At 46.7% G+C, this 21,524-nt stretch overlaps 2 protein-coding genes across 2 annotated transcripts; one reads left to right on the plus strand and one right to left on the minus strand.

Moving 5' to 3' along the window:
* Nucleotides 1-7,277: 7,277 nt before the first annotated feature.
* Nucleotides 7,278-13,575, plus strand: LOC113480694 (transmembrane protein 178B-like). The gene is made up of 3 exons (XM_026849728.1): nucleotides 7,278-8,645; nucleotides 10,039-10,176; nucleotides 11,912-13,575. The coding sequence occupies exons 1-3, from the start codon at nucleotides 8,513-8,515 to the stop codon at nucleotides 12,154-12,156; spliced, it is 516 nt and encodes a 171-aa protein (XP_026705529.1). The 5' UTR covers nucleotides 7,278-8,512; the 3' UTR covers nucleotides 12,157-13,575.
* PSMC3 (proteasome 26S subunit, ATPase 3) lies at nucleotides 13,433-17,918 on the minus strand. Its single transcript, XM_026849725.1, has 10 exons — nucleotides 17,767-17,918; nucleotides 16,889-16,993; nucleotides 16,732-16,794; nucleotides 16,153-16,290; nucleotides 15,887-16,030; nucleotides 15,518-15,666; nucleotides 14,912-15,008; nucleotides 14,622-14,767; nucleotides 14,363-14,444; nucleotides 13,433-14,252 (listed from the first exon to the last, which is right to left on the minus strand). Exons 1-10 carry the CDS (start codon nucleotides 17,887-17,889, stop codon nucleotides 14,142-14,144), a joined length of 1,158 nt encoding a protein of 385 aa, XP_026705526.1. The 5' UTR covers nucleotides 17,890-17,918; the 3' UTR covers nucleotides 13,433-14,141.
* Nucleotides 17,919-21,524: the final 3,606 nt, after the last annotated feature.

Raw genomic sequence — 21,524 nt, forward strand, 5'->3', positions numbered from 1 at the left:
GGTGCAGCCTCGCACGGCCCCCGGGGCTCCCGGTGTCCCTGGTCGTGCGGGAAGCGGCGAGCCTGGCCCTGACCCGAGCCCGGGGTCTTGTGCGCCCCCCCGGCTGCTTCCAGTGCTGCAGCGCTGGGTGGGACCGCGTCCCCGGGGAGCCCCGTCGGCGGCCCGGTGCGGGGCCTGCCGCTCGAGAGGGGTCTCGGTGGGCACGGCCCTACCCCTGACACCTGCTTGCGACTGAGCGCTGAGGCACGGACGGTATGGTTCGTAGCTCCGCCGTGTTTGCAGCCAGGGGAAAGGGACCTGTTGTTGCCGTTCCAGCACGGGGGAGTTCTCGTTGCGGCAGTGGATGGATTGCCAGGCCTTGATGGTGGCAGTTGTCGCTCAGGGCTCCAGAGGTGACAGGAGGGAAAGCGGTGGATCTTCTGCTATTATGGCACGTGGTGCAAAGCCAGGCAGTTCACAAAGTATGAATAAAATTCCTGGACTGGATGATACTAATAATGCAGCGGCCTGACCTTTTAAGTCAAAATGAGTGACATATAAAACAAGCTTAGGAGAAGCAGCACCATGTACGGTTAATGATAAATAACAGGACTTATTGTTCCAGCAGGTATGTATTAGCACAGGGAGAGTAGGAGTTGGGAGAAGTGCGTCCATTGAGGCACAAAATGGAAATGCTATCTTAAGAAAGTGGGAGCAGTTCTTCAGTGTGGCTTCCAACTGTGACGCCAGTCCTGCACAGCAGAGGATGGATAGACTGGCACTGTGAAGCTCAGCTCGTCTTTGTCCCTTCTTTCCAATGCACAGCTGCAACTTACTTTTAGAAACTCCAGTGCTGTGTGTTTAGCTTCTTTCTATTTAATCTCCTGGGACCCATTTTATGCGTTTTCATTTTTATTTCCATGTTGATCTCATTTCACTAAAAGGCAGCTCATTAATTTCTTTCTATTAATTGTGCCTGTCATGTAAAATATTTATCTATTTTTTGCTTCTCATCAAGCCAAATGCTTTCAGCTCCCACTGAGATTAGCAAAGGTTGGGGGAAGGGATGGGAAGAATACTAGTTTTGTCCTCAGTATTTCTGTTTCTGAGGTATTTTCCCAACACTACAACAGTAAGAGAGGCTGGAGTCTGCATTCTGCATGCATGAGGGTGTTACAGGGTGTTGAATGATCTTCCTCAGGGTCTGATGTGCAAAACTGGAGGGACATCAGACCCAAAAGGTTTTCCTTCTACTTTCTTTTTTTCTTCAGCTGTTCTAATAAAAGACCTTGCCTTTCACTACAAGCCTCACCTCCCTGATATTCTTTGCCTATTAGGTCTGCAGTTGCTCCTGTAAAGATTTATGCTTTATCTTATAGAGGGAAATTATTAATAATAGTTCTTGTGGAGTCAGATCTTTAAATAGACATGCCTCTCTTTTCATCCCTTCCCCTGACCTGCTTTGCTAGCAGCCTTTCCTTGTTCCTGCTGTGTCTATCTTTTCTCTGACAACTGTGATTAAGCGGCCTTTTCCGGACGATGGTCAGGTGTGTCTATGGCTGAACTGTTCTCTAAAGCACGGTATTAGATCTGGGGCTTCCAAAAAGAAGAAACAGGCATTTTTTTCCTAGTATGTGCTGAATATCACTACTGTGCACCTCTGAAAGTCCTATTTTCTCCTCAACTTGCACAAAGTCTTCAGCTAGCTTTTTGGTGATGTGTGATACCTTCTTATACCCCTAAAAGGCCTTAACCTAGGGATTTTTATAAGCTTTTAGTGGCAGAGAAGTAAGTTTTGTTTGTTTTGTTGGGTTTTTTTTTTGTGACAGTCCTCTGGTAATTTTGGTTTGGGTTTATACTCTCCATTTTTCTAGTACCTCTGGAATAAAGTTTCTTTCCTTTCTGGGTCTTTATTGAAGTATGAGTAAGTGACTAAGTCCATAAGTACCCTTATCCATGCAGATAATTCCATGGATTTCTAGTCCTGTATTTATCTACTGCTATTAATACAAAGCAGTGCTGTTGCAACTTTCATACTTGAGCATTTTAGCTGATGATGCATATACATGCATACATTTCTATATCCAAAATATATGTATTTTAAAAAATGGAAAATATATTCACTTCATATATTTAAAAGGAAGAAGCAGAAGACAAAAAATACAATGCAAAACTGAGAGGTGGGAAATGTTTAAATGTGAAAGAGGAATGATATGTGGGATTTTTCTTAAAATGCAAAATCACTGTTTTGAAACTGTGGCAAAATAGATAGTTTCATCTTAAAAATACAATTAAGAAGGCAAAAGAAGAAATAATGAACAAACCAAATGGGGAAAATGGAGATTAGCAATCAGTAAAAGATAGCAGCCAAAGAACTGAAACACTTTGGTAGGGAAACTAAGAGGATGTGTCTGTGTGTAGGGAGGGATGACGTGAGTGTAAGAACTTGAGCGCTATACATCATCTTGTAGAGCCTGGGCTATGCAGATTACACGCTGGATAACTGCAACAGAAACCTTTTGCATGGAGAATTCTTAAGTAGTGAGGTCCTGCAGGGATTTATTATATGTTCTTTAGTGGTCTTCTCTTAGTATGAAAAAAACTGTTGCTTAAGAAGTGGTGACAGTAGAAAATGTTGAGGAAAGATCCATTCTAATGGGCTGCTTTGGATAACTTGGTGGGTTAATTTGAACAACATGCATTTTAACACCAGTAAATTGAAGGAATTAAAAGCCATAAGGTTCATCACTGTTTGTAAACTGGGGATTTTATTGCTTTTCAAGCTTGCTCTGAAAAAAGCTGGGGGGTGGGACTGGCGCATCTCACATATACTGGTGCTGCAATCACAGAATCACGGAGTGGTTTGGGTTAAAAGGGACCTTAAACACCATCTAGTTCCACTCCCCTGCCCTGGACAGGGACACCTTCCACTAGCCCAGGTTGCTCACACCCATCCAACCTGGCCTTGAACCCTTCCAGGGAGGGGGCAGCCACAGCTTCTCTGGGCAACCTGTGCCAGTTGCCACCCCCACAGTGAAGAATTTCTTCCTTAGATCTAATCTAAATCTGCCCTCTGTCAGTTTAAAACTGTTACCCCTTCTCCTATCCCTACACCCCCTGATCAAGAGTCCCTCCCCACCTTTCCTGTAGTCCCCTTTAAGTCCTGGGAAGCCTTCTCTTCTCCAGCTGAACCCCCAACTCTCTCAGCCTGTCCTCACAGGGGGGTGCTCCAGCCCTCTGATCATCTTCGTGGCCTCCTCTGGCCCCGCTCAACCAGCTCCATGTCCTTCTGATGTTGGTTCCCCCAGAGCTGGACACAGCACTGCAGGGGGGTCTCATGAGTGCAGAGTAGAGGGGGAGAATCCCCTCCCTCGACCTGCTGGTGACACTTCTCTTGATGCAGCCCAGCACATGGTTGGCTTTCTGGGCTGTGAGCGCACATTGCTGGCTCATAGTCAGTTTTCCATCCGCTAAATCCTTCTCTGCAGAGCTGCTCTCAATCCACTCATGGCCCAGCCTGGATTTGTGCTTGAGATTGCCCTGACCCATGGGCAGGACCTTGCACTTAGCCTTGTTGAACTCCATGAGGTTCACACGGTCCCACCTCTCCAGCCTGTCCAGGTCCCTCTGGATGGCACATCCCTTCCCTCCAGCGTGTCGACCGCACCACACAGCTTGGCGTTGTCAGCAAACTTGCTGAGGGTGCACTCGATCCCGCTGTCCATGTCACCAACAAAATTGCTAAACAGCGCAGGTCCCAACACCGACCCCTGAGGAACGCCACTCGTCAACACCACTCGTCACTGCTCTCCACCTGGACATCGAGCTGTTGACTGGAACTCTTTGAGTGTGACCATCCAGCCAATTCCTTATCCACTGAGTGGTCTATCCATCAAATCCATGTCCCTCTAATTCAGAGACAAGGATGTCATGCGGGACAGCCTCAAATGCTTTGCACAAGTGCAAGTAGTCAGTATGTCAGAAATTACTTCCTAGTAGCATGTAGCTGAGAAACTGAGAACCACTGGCTGCTTAAGCAGAGAAACACAGCAGTTTGTGGCAGTAATGAGTCCCTTGTGAGAAAACTGCTCAGTCCTAGTGTCTGTACTTCCTGTCCTTTCCAACTGATGATAAATTGGAAGAGTTACAGGAATGACTGTGTGGTCTGTAGAGCATCTCTCGTAGTAGCATCTTTAATAAATTCAATCTGTTTGGTCATGGCTGTTCGTAAGTATGATCTGTCAGTAAATATTATCTGTAAGAGTTTTAAAGGAAGATCAGTTTACCAGATCTAGTGACCTTTGGGTGATGTTGTGGACAGAATGATCCCATAGCTGTGATGGTCTCCACAATCTTGAGCAGAAATGGTGGGAACAGGCCAGGGAGCTTCAGTGACCACTTGGTCCTGAGGCATGAGGGGGAGGAGGGCCAGACTTCACATGGTAGCTCAGTGTTTACTGCCCATGGTTGCTTCCTGGCCTTGCTCATGGTGAGAAGGAGAGGGTCTCCCAGCTCTGTGAGAGCCAAACTGCTCTAGGATAGGACTGGACGAGGTGGCAGAACAGAAAATCTGAACCTCTCTGTGTTTCCTCCTCCTAAGAGTGGCACACAGGTGGTGTAGAGAAGAAAACCCGCATGTTTCAAAGTCAGAGAGAGACAAAAACTAAACTGAAAGTCAGGGTGTGCTAAGCCCAGGATTACAAATTGAATGTGTCACAGCAGGCCTGGGTCTGGGTTTCTAGGTGTCTAGGCCCAGGGACAAGGGGCCTGTGCTCAGCCTGGGCATCTGGAGGTCCAGAAATTCTTTCTAGCCTGCACCCTCTGACTTTTTCCAGCTTTTGTGTTCAGTCAGAAGAAAAGACTCATCTGGGGACACTCACATATAGTGTCCCAAGGGTTGTGAGAGTGTATGGGAAGGGCACCTGTCTGCAGTTGCAATCCTGAGGGGAAAAAAAAAAAAAAAAAAAAAAAAGTGTGAGAAACCATGTTGGCTGTGGGAGGGCACAGGCATGTGGCTTGGCCATGAAAATGTCAATGTGACACTGCCGGATGCAGTTCATTTGTCTTATGTTTATTTTTTAATCAAGAAAATTGCACATGCAGTGCAACTTGCATAGTGTTCTTTTAATGCTCCTTAGAAATGCTAGGATCAGACTGTGTAACCATTTTCTTGTACACGTGCCTTATGGTAAGCTAATAACATGAGCACCTGCCCCCTTCTGTCCTGCATTCTCAACTTACTTGTGTGCCAAAAAGGACAATGCTCACTTAGTTGTTGTTCACCACATGATTCCATTCTATTCAAGCCCTTGCCTGAAGGCAAAGTTTTTAATTTTGGCAAGCTCTCTTATGGTGCTCCTCTGAGTGTGTTATAAACAAAAGTGAAATCACTTTGCTAGCAGGTTTCTGAAATGGAGGGCATGATGGTGTCCCTGTGTTATAGACTGCGATTTAAGGTATGTAAGGGCTTAGAACAAAGGACTTATTGGAGTACCTTTGAAATACCTTTGACTTTGTGATAACTTCGAGATTGCAAACCTGATTTTGATTTATTTTTTTTTCCTTGAGTACTTGGAGAACAAGACATTATGTGTATCCTGCTCTGGGGGCCACCAGCATAAGAAAGACATGGACCTGCTCGAGCGGGTCCAGAGTAGGCCACGAAGATGCTCGGGGGGCTGGAGCACCCCTCTGTGAGGACAGGCTGAGAGAGTTGGGGGGGTGCAGCTGGAGAAGAGAAGGCTCTGGAGAGACCTTAGAGCAGCCTGCCAGTGCTGAAAGGGGCTACAGGAAGGCTGGGGAGGGACTCTTGATCAGGGGCTAGGGACAGGATGAGGGGTAACAGTTTTAAACTGACAGAGGGCAGATTTATGTTAGATCTAAGGAAGAAATTCTTCACTGTGGAAGTGCTGAGACACTGGCACAGGTTTCCCAGAGATGCTGTGGCTGCCCCCTCCCTGGCAGTGTTCAATGCCAGGTTGGACGGGGCTTTGGGCAAGTGGAAGGTGTCTCTGCCCACGGCGGGGGCGTGGGAACTAGATGATCTTTAGGTCCCTTCCAACCCAAACCGTTCCGTGATTCTGTATCACTCTAAATGCAGCCCCAAGGGGTACCTGGCTGTATTTGTATGCATTGGTGTCTCTGCAAATTAGAGATTCACTCAGAAAATGGGAAGTGTGAACTAGTGACTGCAGATGCCAAATCTGGCTACTGAGGATTGCCTGGGTGCATGTTACAATTTTCTGGGAGAAAGTGGGTAGGTATTCAGCCAAGATATTGCCCTCACCGACTCTCTTGCCTACCTGTTTCAGCTTTCCCAGTAGACCTACAGAGAGAGGCCTCCCTTGCTTTGCCTGTGGTGGCTCACACTGGAGCAGGTCCAGTGCTCTCAGAGGAAAGGGAAACTTACTGGAAAAATGGCTTGTGATGGTGTAATCAAAGGCAGTCACCAAGCCCATGGATTAGGTGTCAGCACTGAGCATAAACCCTAAAATTTGCTAACTCCTGAGCTCTTTGTTTTGCAGACTTGTGGTTTTAATATATTTTTATGTGCTACCTACATAAAATTAGCCCTTTGAATTCTGGGGAAGAAAGGATTAGGAGTAAAGTTTTTAAACCAGAGGCAGAATAAATTGATATTTGAAAACTTCTAAATAACCAGATTTATATAAGAAGGTGGAGAGGTTTTACTTTCAGTCTACATGTAAACTCTTGTAATAATACAGAGCAAAGATTTTCTCAGTGACATTTTAGCTGAGGAGTCCATAGCTTTGATCATAAGGGATGTACATCTCTAGTCTTTGATTTTTCTTTAATGAGCTATAAAAGTAGTAATCCTTGCTCTTAGATAAAATACTGCTTCATAGATAGCACATTTGTAATTAGAATATCCAAGTGCATAGATCTTACATTTAATGAATCCAGTGCACTGTAAAATCAGATGTCATTTCTTTGTACCACAGACATACTTCTCAACAACACATGTAAATCATGTCAATATTGAAATTGCATTCAGTCAACAGCTACAGGTAAAATTTAATTAGATACTGTGATGAGCTGTATATGGGCCTGAGTTCTTAATTCAGCTGTTCGCAGAGCTTTTGCAAATGAACTGACATCCTCTGTTACTGGGTTGTCACGCTGATCTGTTTGTTCAGGTGGCGTTCCAGGCTTTTTCTGATATAACGGCGAAGAGGGAGCACTGCTCCACAGGGTGAGGGCGAGTGGCTGAAGGTGAAGGGCAGCAGCTCGGTGTGTCGGTGTATCGCTGTCGGGGGAGGCGGCAGGGAGCCGAGGATGGCGGCCCACTTCAATGCTTCTCTGCTCAGAGGCTTTGGGAAGTCTAGCTTTGAGTTTTCCCCTTTTGGGGGCTCCTCTTTACATGTCTGCTTGTTCCATCTGTAATAAATGTCACTGGTTAGTTAATGGGGGGAAATTCAGATCACCTTTCCCTCCCTGGCCCTATGGCTGGAATTAGCTGGGCGTCTTGTGAATCTTGTGAAGTGGGAGCTTCCTCTCCGCAGGTCCTTGCGGGACCCAGGGCAGTGCAGTCCCAGAGAACGTTGTTGGAGAGCAGAACCATACTTCCCACTGTGGTGGGAGCAGCACAAAACCCGTTTCTTCTTCTGGGTTTTCTAGTGTCTTTTGCAAAGCTAATCACTGAGTCTGCAGCTCCCTGCTAGTTATTGTTCACCAGCTTAATTAGCTCACTGGCCAACTAATTGTTTCAGAAAGGTTCTTCTGCCCCATCACTCAAATAGCAGTTATGACCCTGTAGCCATTGTTTATGGGGAACTTTTCATACTATTTAGCTCTTTTACCATTCTGGCTGTTCTCCACCCCACCATCCGTGTTTATTCTCTGTCCTGGCCCTGGCTTTATTTATAATAGTGTGGGCAAGGCACCTTCCTCTCCCTCCACCCCCTAGTAGCTTCTCTGTTATTGGTTGTTTTCTAAAGTAAAAATCCCTTTCAAGGAGAGCGTGCATGTAGGTTCACATTTGCACCTGGGGTACACTTTTCTCTAAGCTGTAATGGAAACAAGCCTACCTGGGTACTTTTGTTCATCAAAAGCAAAGAGCCAATGACTACTGGAGTGAATTCAAACTTTTCTCCCATGCAGTTCTCTTCCCAGCATTCCTTCAAAATTTTCAAAGTGATTCAACTCTGTCTTCTTAGAGACAAAGCAGTCAGTCCTGTTGGTACTTGGCCACGTTCTTGTTTCCTTGCCAAACCAAAGAGATCCTACCAGTTCCTCTAGGAAACTTCTGGCGTGGTTTTTGGTCACTGTTACTGCTTTGCCTTCAGCTGTTCCTTCCTAGAGCCTGCCTGGCCCAGCACCTTGCTCCCTCTTTGAGAGTGTTTCTTTGTAGCAAGGCTCCCTCCCTTCCTGATCCCCAAAGCCTTTGAAGTAAACAGCTCTTTTTTGGTTACATTCGCTCTGTTAGTGAACTAAGGCTTCCCCTGTGTGAGCTCTGCTGGGCCAGTCGACTCAGCAGCAAGTGGAAGGCACAGGGGTTTCATGCTGTTTCACAATGATGTCTCTTTTTACAGGAGTTATTCAGCGCTGCACAGCTGTGAAGTACCACTACACCTCCAGCTCTCTGCCTCGCAACTTGCCCATCAACATCACAAACACCATACGGCAGGATGAGTGGCACGCACTCCGTAAGTAACCCAAAGCAGCATGCGAGATGGACCGGATTCCTTAGTGCCTTACTGCAGTGCCAGGCGAGGGCTCCCAGTCAGCCAGCCCTCACTGGGCTCTGAGCATAAGTACAGGTTTGTTATTGAGGAAGGGCAAGCAGCTGACAGTGTAATTGGAAGGGGACGTGTGATTTGGAGGGACATAAGCAGTGAATTCGGGAATACAGGCATGTGTGTAGTGTGTTGCAAGGTGTAATCATATTCTGGCTCTGGGGACAGATGATTTCTAGCTGGCTTAGAGCAGAAGTGTTGCATCACTGTGTAGTCTGTATAGATCTTGTGTTTTTCTGTGTGCACACCAGAGACCTGGTACAGCCCCCTGGCAACCAGCTTTTAGGGAACATCTCAGTTTGCCTTTGCAACCTCCTGCCACCAGCTCCTGTCCCACAAGCGTGCCTCATGCCCAAGTCCTTCCCACACAGATGACTGACCTGTAGCCTGTCACTGAGAGTGATTTAATCGGGTTTCTCTACTCCCTCTTCTCTCTGTGTTTGTTTTCTGGTTCTGTTGCCTCACATAATTCTGCCTAGCCACTGTCATGTGAGGCTCAGTGCTGAGGAAATCCAGCTAGGGTCTGAACTAGGAGGAGACAAGAACAGCACTTGTATTATGGATGACAAAGTGCTGTTCATATCACTGGTGCCCAAGGTTTTTTTTTAGAGCTTGTTACTGGAGTTGTTTCCATCATACTGTATTGATCTGCTGTCTGCTTCTGTCCTCCCACTATTCCTCTTTTCAGTTCACACTATCTGCCTTCAATGCGCTAGTCCTTTATTTCTTTTCAGCATCCCCTCTCACTTCATTTATTTCTATTCTCAGCAGACACTTACCCAGCAAATTATATCCCAAAGAAACACATCACACACACACAAAATAACCCTTGCATTACTAACATTTACAAATTGGGCTGATGGGATGACATAGTGCTGAGGGATATGGTGGAGTTGGGAACAGTCAGTGTGAGGTTAATGGTTGGACCGGATGATCTTCAAGATCTTTTCCAACCTGGATGATTCTGTGATTCTTTGAAATCATTGCTGCATTCATAATGCACCCCTTCTGTCCTATGTTGAGGAGTCTTTGGCCAGTATTCCTCTTGATCAGGACAGAGATGCTCTCTAGTTGTACTGTGCCTGGCAGAAAGGAGGTGAGTTAGCTGGATTCCCTTAGTTTCAGTGCGATGGACAAACTCTCTACCTCAAAGAAGCTACAGGAGGAGTTGTCCGTGGGTGAAATGCAAACTTTAGAACCAGCAAATCTAAACCTGTCTGGACTCTCCCCTGGCTGTCCTGTCTAGGTGCTGCCATCTTCATGTCTGTCTTCTTTCTTGCTTTTCTCCTTTCTCTTTCCTCAGATCTGCGGAGGATGACAGCTGGCTTCATTGGCATGGCAGTCTCCATCATCCTGTTTGGGTGGATCATTGGTGTGCTGGGCTGCTGCAAACAGCAGGAGCTCATGCAGTACGTGGCTGGGCTGCTCTTCCTAATGGGAGGTGAGAGCCTTTCGCTTCTACTCCTGAAGTCACCAGCCAGTATCTTTGGCTGGGGAGGTGTTCTTAAAAGTCAGGTCAGCCCACAGCAAACACACAAAGCAGTTCTTTAGTGCAGCAAACCACCAGCGCAGCGTTCCAACTTCTCCCGGCACTGGGCGGGACCTGTGCTTGCGTGGGTATTAGTGTGTGTCTCAGTAGACCCCACTGTATGTACACGAGCCTTCTGCTCTGGAGAGCTGCTGTGTAGCCATGGGGACCATATGCCCAGTGAGCGCAGGCCTCTGGCCTGCTCCGAGTGTGTGGAGCCTGCAGCTCCTGTCAGATGGCTTGGCTGTTTTCCCTAGGGAATCTTAATAAGCAAACAAAAAAATCAATATGTACAGCACCTTTCTGCTGCTCTTCAGGTAACAATGCAGTCCAAACCCAACCAAGCCTGGAGAACACAGGCCCGGTGATGAAGACGTGACCTCAGTGCTTGCCCAGGGTGTTACATCTGTTCCTCCTGGCTGGGAGCAGACTTTCTGCATGGCCAAAGGTTTTTCTGAACTTCGATTGTTCAGCTCAAGAATGGGCAGTGTTTTGTCTTTATTTGAAAAGGGCATAGTAGCAGCAAGTGCACCAGAATGATGAGCTACTGAGGTGCTCCACGGATGGGGATTCTTAAATTGCAAGCAGAAAATAGGCAACTTTCAAGAATGAGAAGCAAGACTCTTATACTTAAAAGCCAGTGTTACTACCCTAGAGGTCCAGTGTCAGCATCTATAATGGCTGCAAGCAAGGAACTTGGTGATATAGCAGCATCTATATCAATTAAACAAGTAGGTGCCACACTGGTTTGGTGCCACTTTTTTTTTTGGGGGGGGGAAGAATTTTCCCTCGAGCCTTCCCAAGGCATGTTTCTGGGGAGCTGCATAGAAAAGCACCTGCTGCCATGGCGTTAAGCTAGAGAGGCTGGGAGTTAGGCTTGTGCTGTCCTTGATCACCCCAGATGCTGCTTAACTGAAGTTTCCTTTGGGAACATTTTCATTTCTTTAGCACACAGCAGTGAGAGTGAAGTATTAGAAAAGTGGAACAGGTAGGCTGGGTGCCCTTCGAGTGCTCCTGCACGTACTGCAATGGGCATGCCCTCAGCAGCAAGAGCTTTCAATCATTAGTATTTTAGACACAGATTCAGAGCTGGAGAGGATAGAATGATTGCCTCGACCTTGAGTCTAGCGTACTAGTATCTAGAAGGCATACTAGAGTGCCTTGTGTTATAAGTTCGAGTTTTTTGCTCCTCTTTATAGGTGCACAATGAATGTATAGCAGATGACAAACCCTGGGCCCTTTCCCCAGGCCTAGGCAGGAGGCTGGACGTTCCCAGTAGCAACCAAGTGGCGCTGTGCTTCACAGCCCTAGGCTTCAGCTGTTCACTGCCCAAGTGCTGTCTGGAACCTGCTGGCATTAGTCCTAGGAAAGAAAGAAAGTCTCGAAGACTGAACCATACATGACAATGTCAGATAGCAACAGAGGGAGCTAAGGCAAGGTGGGTTATCTGTGACATGAGGTATTCCGTTGGCCTATATATTTTGCCCTTTTTTTCCCCACCTTCTAAGAAGAGACTGGTAGAACTACAGAAAAAAAACACCCCCAACTTATTCCTTGATTTTGAAAATTCCAGCCTTTGAGGGAAAAGTCCAGAGCATAATTAATCTGTGTGAGGGCAGTGTAGAACCCTCTTGCTTTTCTCCTGCAGGTACATGCTGTATCATCTCACTCTGCACATGCGTCGCTGGGATCAATTTTGAGTTGTCTCGCTACCCTCGCTACGTCTATGGGCTGCCAGAGGACATCAGTCATGGCTATGGCTGGTCCATGTTCTGTGCCTGGGGAGGCCTGGGCCTCACCCTCCTGGCTGGCTTCCTCTGCACCTTGGCTCCCTCCCTCAACACGTCCCGGGCGTCTGTACAAAAACCCAGACAAGAAAATGGGGCTGTGTGACCTCAGAGGGAGCAAGGAGAGACTCTGGGAAGCGCAGCCTGGGCAGAGCTGGGGGTTAACACCAGGAAGAGGTGGCATGTCAGCGCGGGGAGAGCAGTGCCAGAGCTGTGGGAATACTAGCCCCGGGGATGCTGCTCCAGCCTCCAGCCGCGGACACAGACATTGCAAGTAACTCCAGGTTTGAATTATTGGTGATTTGCTCATTGATGGTTTAAGGGGGACAGTTCTTTTGATTTGTTTTTCTTCTGTTTACAAAGGGATTAAGTCCAAGGCTGTGTCTTTTTTTGTGCTGTTTTTTGAACTGTACCTCCATGGTCCTGTTATTGTCCAGTTGTAAGGGATGTTTACGCACCAACTCTATTGCTGCAGGTCTGTGTAATTCAGACCCAAATTAGGACAAGGAGCTACGTGAAGTTGGCTTGAACACTTTTGCAACAGGCATTGTCTAGCATTGGCTCAGGCCATCATTTCCCTAAAGAACCTTGATCTAAGCCGAGGTTTAGGCCAAAGAATTAGCCCATTCTTAGTATTAATTAATTTAAATCAGAAATCTGTGCTATTCCATGCTGTGGTATCAGCTATTTACTCACTACTAAAGCTGTTTCCAAAAGGAGCTGGCTGTAACTGAGCAGCAAGACTCTAAAAAAACCTCTTGCTGGCTTTAGGAAAGGAGGGGAAAGTTTTCCTCAGCTTCTTACACAGGTAAGGCTACTCATCTGGCTAACAGAGCCTTGTTTTAACGGAGAGATGTATGCAACATGCAGCTTCTAACTATTCCACTAGAGGCCAGGGTGTATTTCTGAAAGCATGTCATTTGAGCTGCTGGGATCAACCTTCACCCCTCAACTAACTTGTGGGTGCAACTCCTGTTCTGTGAAAGGAGATGAGTAATTCTCCCCGAGCTCAAAGAGCAGTACTGCTAAAATAGCAGCAGATGTACAGCCCCCTCTAATATTAATGTCCAAAGGAACCGCAGTGTATTTTCCTCAGGAACGCGTGGCTTCTGCTCACTTCACCACTCACCCCCTCCTAATGTCAAAACGCCCCCTGAGCACAGCGTGTCCATAACACGCACGCTCCGCTGGAACAAGCTCCCGCTCCAAAACGAGCAGTAAGGGCCTTGGAACCAGTGCAAGTACTAAGGCTAACTCAGGAACATCAGCCAAAGTACTCTGGGGTGCATTTTTCTTTTGTTCATCTATTCTTTCTTCCCTCACATCCCCGCCCCTCTCCCAAGCGTCCAAAAACTGCACAGGTAAAGATGAGATGGCCAGCATTTGGAGATGTTTACATTGTATTTAAAATACAATACAGTGGCATGTAAGATACTTAATGCTAAAGTCAGTGTATTTATGAAAAGTGTAATTTTTAAATGGAAGTTGTAATTCTCAACTGGCATTAAAAGTACTGAAAGACTTGTTCAGTGGATGAAACCTTGAATTCTTTCTAATTACCAGACTGCTTCACCAAGAGCTCCCGCACATATTGGCAATGGTGTTAAAGCTTCCAGAGTTGAAATGAGAGAGTTAAAACATCATTCATGTGTGAACTGTATTCACTTCTCCCTTGCAAAATTAGTGTTTGTTTGTTCAGAAGTTTCAAAGACTCTAACAAAGCTGGTACAGGCCATTCATGGGCTGCACAGGTGAAAACAGGGGGTGCTATCTGAGCTGCAGTTTATCAGTGTCAAAAACACTTACTGCAGTATCACCTGTCGGTCCTCAGCCAGAAGGAGCAAAGCAGAATTTAATCCAGTTCTAGCAGGAGGGGAGGCTCCAAAGTCAGCATGATGGGCACCGTGGACAGGAGGTCCTCACTTTCTGTTTTGCAGATGCAGAACCACCGAGCAATGGCAACAGCCCTGACACATCATGGATTTGGTTTTAGAGGGAAAAAATGCTTTATTTTTTCCAGACAGAAAGTAAGTGGTACAGTCCAGTCTAGTCCTGTCCTCTGCCAGGGCGACACCCTTGGTTGGGCAGAGCTCAGGCATAGTACTGCAGATTGGCTTTTTTCTTTGCTTGGACCTCCAGGATTCCCTCCATGTAGTCCTCGTGGGTGAGCTCTGTAGCTCCACGGCGGAGGGCAATCATCCCCTGCCCAATGAGACAGTGTTTAGAGAGGGCGTGTGAGCACCCGGTCAGTTCAGTCATTACTCCATGCCAGCTTTCACATTTCCCTCCAAGGCAGTGCTGGCAACACTTACCGCTTCAACACACACGGCCTTGCACTGGGCTCCATTGAAATCATCCGTGCAGCGAGCCAGCTCCTCGTAGTTCACATCAGGGCTGACATGAGCAGGAGGGGGGACAAAAACAGAAGACTGAGAACAGCACCAAATAGAAAAAGCGAGGTATAGAGCTTCCTTAAAACCCAACAGTGAGCTCTCATAAAAGAGTGCTCCACAACCCTGAGGTACCATCATAAGCAGCAAACAGCCCCCCAAGGCCATGCCTCTTCCATACCTGACGTTCATCTTGCGCGAATGGATCTGCATAATTCTGGCTCTGGCCTCCTCATTAGGCATTGGGAACTCAATCTTGCGATCTAATCGTCCTGAGCGGAGCAAAGCTGGGTCCAAGATATCCACCCGGTTGGTTGCAGCTATCACCTAAGTAGAAGTAAGGTCACCAGTCTGAGGCACCTGGGGGACAGGCCTCTCCTCCCCAAGGATTCACCAAGCTTCTTCCCCAGACACGGTTTTCCACCCCGCCACTAAAGCCCCCTCCAGAAACTCCCTCTGCTAGATCCCAACCTTGACTTGTGTGTTGGGCTGGAAACCATCAAGCTGATTAAGCAGCTCCAGCATGGTCCTCTGCACCTCCCGATCACCAGCCTTCTCACTATCAAACCTAAGGAGGAAACAAGGGTAAAACTATCAATCAGCATGAACCTGACCATCCTGTCCCCGTGTTTTAAATCACCTAAAAGGACAGAATGACTGCAGTGCACACTCCTTGGCCAAGGTCCTCCAAATTCCTCCCTGAAACTACAGAAGTCCTACCCTGATGAGGACTGCAACTACGGTAACCTGGGCACAGCAGCGAAGTCTTATAATGTCCCTAGAGCTGAATGGGGCTAATGTTGTCCAGGCCCAAGTAGTAAATGAGGGTAAACATCTCCATGTGCCTGATGCAGTTATCAGAAAACAGTTTTATACCACAGCAGACATCAGATCAATCCCAAGTCTCACGAACTTCGGTCATGAGCTCAAGGATCGCGGCGACTGCTATCTATCTGTGACTGGCTTTATGCTGTTTCTGAATAGGCCATGCTTTAAGCTCAGCTTCCTTTACATACACAGGCAAAAGGGAGCTTCTAGGCAGCTCCCAAGAGCTTTACAACATGGCCCACACCCCACCTTTTAGTGCCAATGGCATCCAGTTCGTCAATGAAGATGATGGAAGGAGCTTTTTCCTTGGCTAGAGCAAAAGCATCGCGTACCAGCTTAGCTCCATCACCAATGAACATCTGCACAAGCTGTGGACCCGCCAGCTTCAGGAACGTAGCCTGGGAAGTGAAAGAGAATCCTGTGCCTCATTCCTCAGTAGGGTCAGTTCTGAGTACTACAAGAAGCCTTTAATTAAAACAAGCAAGGAAGCAAACATACAGGAAAACCACAGCCTCTGTAACACTGTTTGTATGTATGAACCCTCTCCCCTCGGAGGAGTTCTTACTCTTTTTCAGGCACAACCCCACAGCAGCACACACTTTCAGAGGTTCCTTTTACCTTGGTCTGGGCAGCACACGCTCGAGCTAAAAGCGTCTTCCCTGTTCCTGGAGGCCCGTACATAAGGACTCCTTTGGGCGGCTGTATACCCAAGTTTTCAAACTTTTCCTTATGATTCATTGGCAGGACAATGGCCTCCACAAGCTACAGCAAAAGAAAAATATTCTTTCACAGATCCAGGCAGCCTGCTCTGAACTGAAGTTCTGAGCTGAAGTTCTAAAACCACTGTCCTCAGTCACATCAGAAACTAAACATAAAAGTATCACCTCTTGGATTTGTTTATCCAGCCCCCCGATGTCACTGTACTGCTCTGTGGGTCTCTCGTCCACCTCCATGGCTTTTACCCGTGAATCATACTCAGTAGGTAGAGTCTCCAGGATCAAGTAAGAGTCTTTGTTCACCCCCTGTAAACACAAGTCCTTCGCTTTTAACAGACCCTTCAGATAGCAATTAATAAATACTCAATCAAAGATGATTCACTAGACCTCAAGGATGCAGAAATAACCAGCTTTGCCACTTATGCTCATCAAATCACCACAGCCTGACATGGTGGACAATGCCACAGCTAACCTAGTACAATTTTAAAATTTACTTATGGTACAAAAGATTGGGTTTAGAAAGCTTACAAGGTAATATCTAAACTGCCAGCACCTAAAGAACACACACACCCCAAACTACTTTTATATACTACAAATATGACTGAACCCATAATATCTTTTTATTAGAATTTTAGTACAGAAATGGTCTTGGGGAAATCCAGACAGATTTGTCTCCTTTCTAAAGGGCAAGGCATATGCAGTTTTCTGGCCAGCATCATATCTAACAGCCACAACATTATCACTCACCACAAGGTCTCCAGGCTTCAACTTCTCAGCATCAACCAACCCAATAACAGGCAGAAAATATGTCTGTAGGAAAGAAATCAAATTAAGAAAAAACACCTGCACTAGGAGAAGGTCCTTCTCAGTGCTCCTCACGCCTTGCTGGGCACATGGGCCTCACCTGGCGCGTAGAGGTCTTGATCACGGCACACTTGCCCTTTCTCTGGGAATCCAGGTCAATGTTTGCTCCATCCTCCTCCTGATCATTGGGATCAACATCCAGCAGCTGAAAACCAGAGTGAGAGATTTCATAGCAATGTAATCAGGCTAGCAGGATGACCCCAGGATTTATGCTTTGAAAACTACATGCAGTAGGAGAAATGAAATTTCATGCAGTAGGAGAAATGAAATTTCCCATCATCCATCAGCAGTAGAATCCTGAAAGCATTAAAGCCCTCCTATAAAAATTAATTTCTTCCTTTCCTGATGAAGCAACACACAATGGCACAGATACTATAAAGTTCAGAACAAAGTAGTAGCTAATGACACTAATTTCTCTTCCCATTTCAACAGCTTACATTAAGACTTAACTTCATTGTTTTAAAACACTAGCATAAACCTACCCTCTATTTTAAGAAACAGAAAACTATGAGCATTTTTTTGGCCTATCAGGAAAATGACTGAATTACAAAAAGAATGTGATGTAGTTAACAGAGCCACTGCTTTTCACTTGCAGTGAAGTTTTGGAAAGCACGTACCAAACTTCACATGCCCAGGCGTATACGCTATGCGAGGCCGTGTCACCCTTGGTGGCTCTGACATGTACAGATGAACAGGAGCCAACACCTATGAATGACTTGGACAAGAAAGGGGCAAGTGATGTGTACTTCCAGGTCACAAACAAAACCAACAGAAAAACCTGAAAGCCCCGGCTTCAGGAGCATCTGTAGTTTGAGAATGCACCATGTCTCAAATTACCAATGAACTCCCCTGCCCTTCTCCTTCCCAATTATATATTGCGCAGAGTTCTGTTGCTGCAGAAAATCGCACTGCTCTCACCTCGATAACGTTAGAGACAAGGTATGGAAGGGTTTTGTTCACTTTGATCTTCTCACTGTTCTCCTTGATCTTGTCTTTCATGGCCTGAAGCTCATGGGTCACCCTCAGTACTTCACTCTTCATGATCTGAAATCAGTACGCAGAAGCAAGAGATAGTAATAATATCAGAAGACTAAGGCAAGATAAAAATCATACATTATTTCAAAAGTAAAACAGCTATAAAAACATAAGTCTGAGGAAACAGTGGGTAGAAAGGGAAATGTAACATAAAAAGAGGAAAAGCCAGCAAATTACCCCAAACTGGGTAGGAGTCAAGGCCACACAGTCTATTCTGGTCTCCAACTAATGGATAGCCCTAAGTAATTTCTTCGTGGCATCACTGGACAACCTCAGCCTCATCAATGCATCAGCTTACAGGGTTGCAATCAGACCTAGATAAGGATATGACCTAGGTGGGACAACTGTGGTTTGGTTTTTATTTTTTAATATATACAGATACACAGGTAACTAGATATACACACATAGATGCATATCTATATGCATACATATACACACCTATTCTAAAGTTATGATTTGCTGGGTTTAACGAAGAATTGAGGCTTCTGTCTACTGAGAGCAGTGGGACTAGCAGCACCTCTGCAAAGAGATGTACCACTACTGCTTCCAGTGAAACAAAGAGAAAGAGAGGTGCCATTTTTATAAGGCTGTTCTGTTCTGTAAGACCACACATATTGAGAAACAAACATCTCAGCTGCCTCTGTAGGAGAAAAATACTTTTTGTTCTTCTTCAAACATTCAACACTGGAGTAATATCCAGTACTTGTTCCCCACATACAGCCAGGTCTTTTGGAAAACAGTGTAACTCACGGGACAGCTCAGGTTGAGAAGGAACTTAGGGAGTCTCTAGTTCAACCTCCTGCTCAAAGCAGGGTCAGCCGTGGGCTCTCACTAGGTTGCTTAGGGCTTTGCCCAATCGAATCTTGAAAACTTCCAGGGATGGAGACTACACAATTTCTCTGGAACAACCTGTTCCACTGTCTGACTGCCCTCACAGTGACAAGGTCATCTTCACACCTCTGTGGAATCTCTCATTTTTTCTATTTGACCAGTAATTTATAGTTTGAATTAATCTTGGTCTAGGCTTCTAATATCTTCATCAGTGACATAGACAGCAGGATTGAGTGCATCCTCAGCAAGGTCACCAACGACACCAAGCTGTGTGATGCAGTCAACACGCTGGAGGGAAGGGATGTGCCATCCAGAGGGACCTGGACAGGCTGGAGAGGTGGGACCATATGAACCTCATAAAGGTCAACAAGGCCAAGAACAAGGTCTTGCACATGGGTCAGGGCAATCTCGAGTACAAATCCAGGCTGGGCGATGAGTGGATTGAGAGCAGCCCTGGGGAAAAGGACTTGGGAGTATTAGTGGATGAAAAAACTACTATAAGAGTAATGTGCACTTGCAGTCCAGAAAGCCAACCGGGCTGCATCAAGAGCAGTGTGGCCAGCTGGTCAAGGGAGGGGATTCTCCCCCTCTACTCCAGTCTTGTGAAACACCTCCCTGAAGCACCCTGTCTAACTCTGGGACCCTCAACATCAGGACATGGACCGGTTCAAGTGGGTCCAGAGGCGGCCACAAAGATGATCAGGGGGCTGGAGCACCCCCCTGTGAGGACAGGTTGAGAGAGTTGGGGGAGTTCAGCTGGAGAAGAGAAGGCTCTGGGGAGACCTTGTAGCAGCCTTCCAGGACTTAAAAAGGGGCTACAGGAAAGAGGGGAGGGACTCTTGATCAGGGGGTGTAGGGACAGGATGAGGAGCAGTGGTTTTAAACTGACAGAGGGCAGATTTAGATTAGATCTAAGGAAGAAATTCTTTACTGTGTGTTGAGACACTGGCACAGGTTGCCCAGAGAAGCTGTGGCTGCCCCCTCCCTGGAAGGGTTCAAGGCCAGGTTGGACGGGGCTTTGAGCAACCTTGGCTAGTGGAAGGTGTCCCTGCCCAGGGCAGGGGGGTGGAACTAGATGGTCTTTAAGGTCCCTTTCAACCCAAACCATTCTGTGACTCTATGATTCTACTAACTGTAAGGGAAAACACCTATAAGAAAAGCAGTTCTGTACTCACCATCAAATAGTAAGTACATTTATACCCAATACAGATGTTTCTCAGTGCTGCCTGGCTGACACCCACATACATCTTCCTCCCTTTCCCGGTTAGTCACACAGTTTGAAAACACTGAGTTTGTGATCCCCACAGAAGCAACTGTAGCACCCAATGGCCTCAGGAGAACTCGTTGCATCTGAACTGGCGTATGTGATTCTGTTTAATGGGGAAATACAATCTTTTCTAAAAAACTATCTTTTTAAAATTCTCAATGACTAAGGATACTACTGTTCTGTAACACATACTTATTCACAGGACAGAACTGTTACAGGAACCAATAAGAAATGTTACATAAAAATATAAAAAATTAATACATTTTTAATAGTCTAGGAAACAGTGAAGGAAAACTGCATGAAGGGAGGGTACATTTCTGAATTATGACGCTCTAACTGTAAAATAGAGAAGGCTGCTTTTACTGCTTGCTGTATTCTGCAGTTTAAAAATAAGAAACACATTTATCTTTGCTGTCTTTAAAGAATAAGGAAATACGTTAATAAGTCAGAAGTCAGACTTGTGGAGCCTGAAGCAGCAGGATGAAGTTGCTCTGTAGAATTTATGAGATAATTTGTCTCCACATTGTTAACATCAGGCAGTAGAGACAAACTTACACTAAAGTTACACATGCTCTTTTATGTGAAACAAGTCTATCCTGGGACATGTCTACCCAGGTCTCTCCTATTTAACATCTTTAGGAATGCCCTAGACAAAAGGATGGCATTGCTCTCTCATCATATTTGCAGATTACATCAAACTGGGGGGCACAGTCCTGTGCTCAAGGGCAGGGCTGCCACTCAGAGGGACCCTGGGAGACTGGAGCAACAGACATACAGAAACCTTCCAGAATTCAAGCATAAATGGAAACTCCACACCGGGGAAGGAAAGGGACCCAGGGGTCTCCATATATAACAGGAGCCAGCAACGTGCCCTGGCATCAAGGGTGGCAAACAGCATCCCGGGCTGCACTAACAGGAGTGCAGCCAGTAGATGAAGAAAAGTGATCAGCCCTCTTTACTCAGCACTTGTTAGATCTTATCTAGAGCACTCTGCCCAGTTCTGAGACCCCCCCCTATACAGCAAAGACATTGATAAACTGGACTGAGCTCAGCACAGGGCCACCACGATGGGCACGGGCCCCGGAGAAGCAGCTGAGGGAAGCAGGCTTGTTCGGTTGGAGGAGAGAATTACTGGGGAAGTAATCAAGGAGAACCAGACATTTCACAGCAGGACACAGGGGGCGGATGAGACAGCAAAGGTTGAAACAAGAGAGGTTCAGGGTGTAGGTAAAGCGAATCTTTATCCTCACAAGGAGCCAAGGAGTGGCACAGAGCACCCAGAGAAGCGGTGCAACCTGTCTTTAGAGGCTGCCGGGGTCCAAGCGGATAAAGCACCGAGCATCCCGAGCAGGAGGCTGGACGAGAGATCTTCTCGAGTCCTTCCCAGCCTGAACTACCCGACGGCCGTACCTGACCCAGGCCGTGAGAAACGCATCCCCCTCCCCTGTGCCTCCGGGAGCACCTGTGGGCCTCGAGTCGTTGCCCCCCGATCCCGCCCCGAGCACCCGCAGCGCAGGGCTCCCGAGGGGCGGCTCCGCCGCAG

Source organism: Athene cunicularia (genome assembly GCF_003259725.1).
Source record: "Athene cunicularia isolate RWA chromosome 5 unlocalized genomic scaffold, athCun1 chr5_part1, whole genome shotgun sequence".
NCBI lineage: Eukaryota > Metazoa > Chordata > Aves > Strigiformes > Strigidae > Athene > Athene cunicularia.

Bases quoted from the DNA above. Each gene is read 5' to 3' on its own strand.
- LOC113480694 (XM_026849728.1), top strand. From the start codon at position 8,513: ATGATGTCTCTTTTTACAGGAGTTATTCAGCGCTGCACAGCTGTGAAG. The intron at 8,646-10,038 runs GTAAGTAACCCA...CTCTTTCCTCAG, and splicing joins GGATGAGTGGCACGCACTCC to ATCTGCGGAGGATGACAGCT. The intron at 10,177-11,911 runs GTGAGAGCCTTT...TTTCTCCTGCAG, and splicing joins GCTGCTCTTCCTAATGGGAG to GTACATGCTGTATCATCTCA.
- PSMC3 (XM_026849725.1), bottom strand. From the start codon at position 17,889: ATGAAGAGTGAAGTACTGAGGGTGACCCATGAGCTTCAGGCCATGAAA. The intron at 16,994-17,766 runs GTGAGAGCAGTG...TCTGGTTTTCAG, and splicing joins TTGTCTCTAACGTTATCGAG to CTGCTGGATGTTGATCCCAA. The intron at 16,291-16,731 runs GTGAGTGATAAT...TTGTGTTTACAG, and splicing joins TGAAGCCTGGAGACCTTGTG to GGGGTGAACAAAGACTCTTA.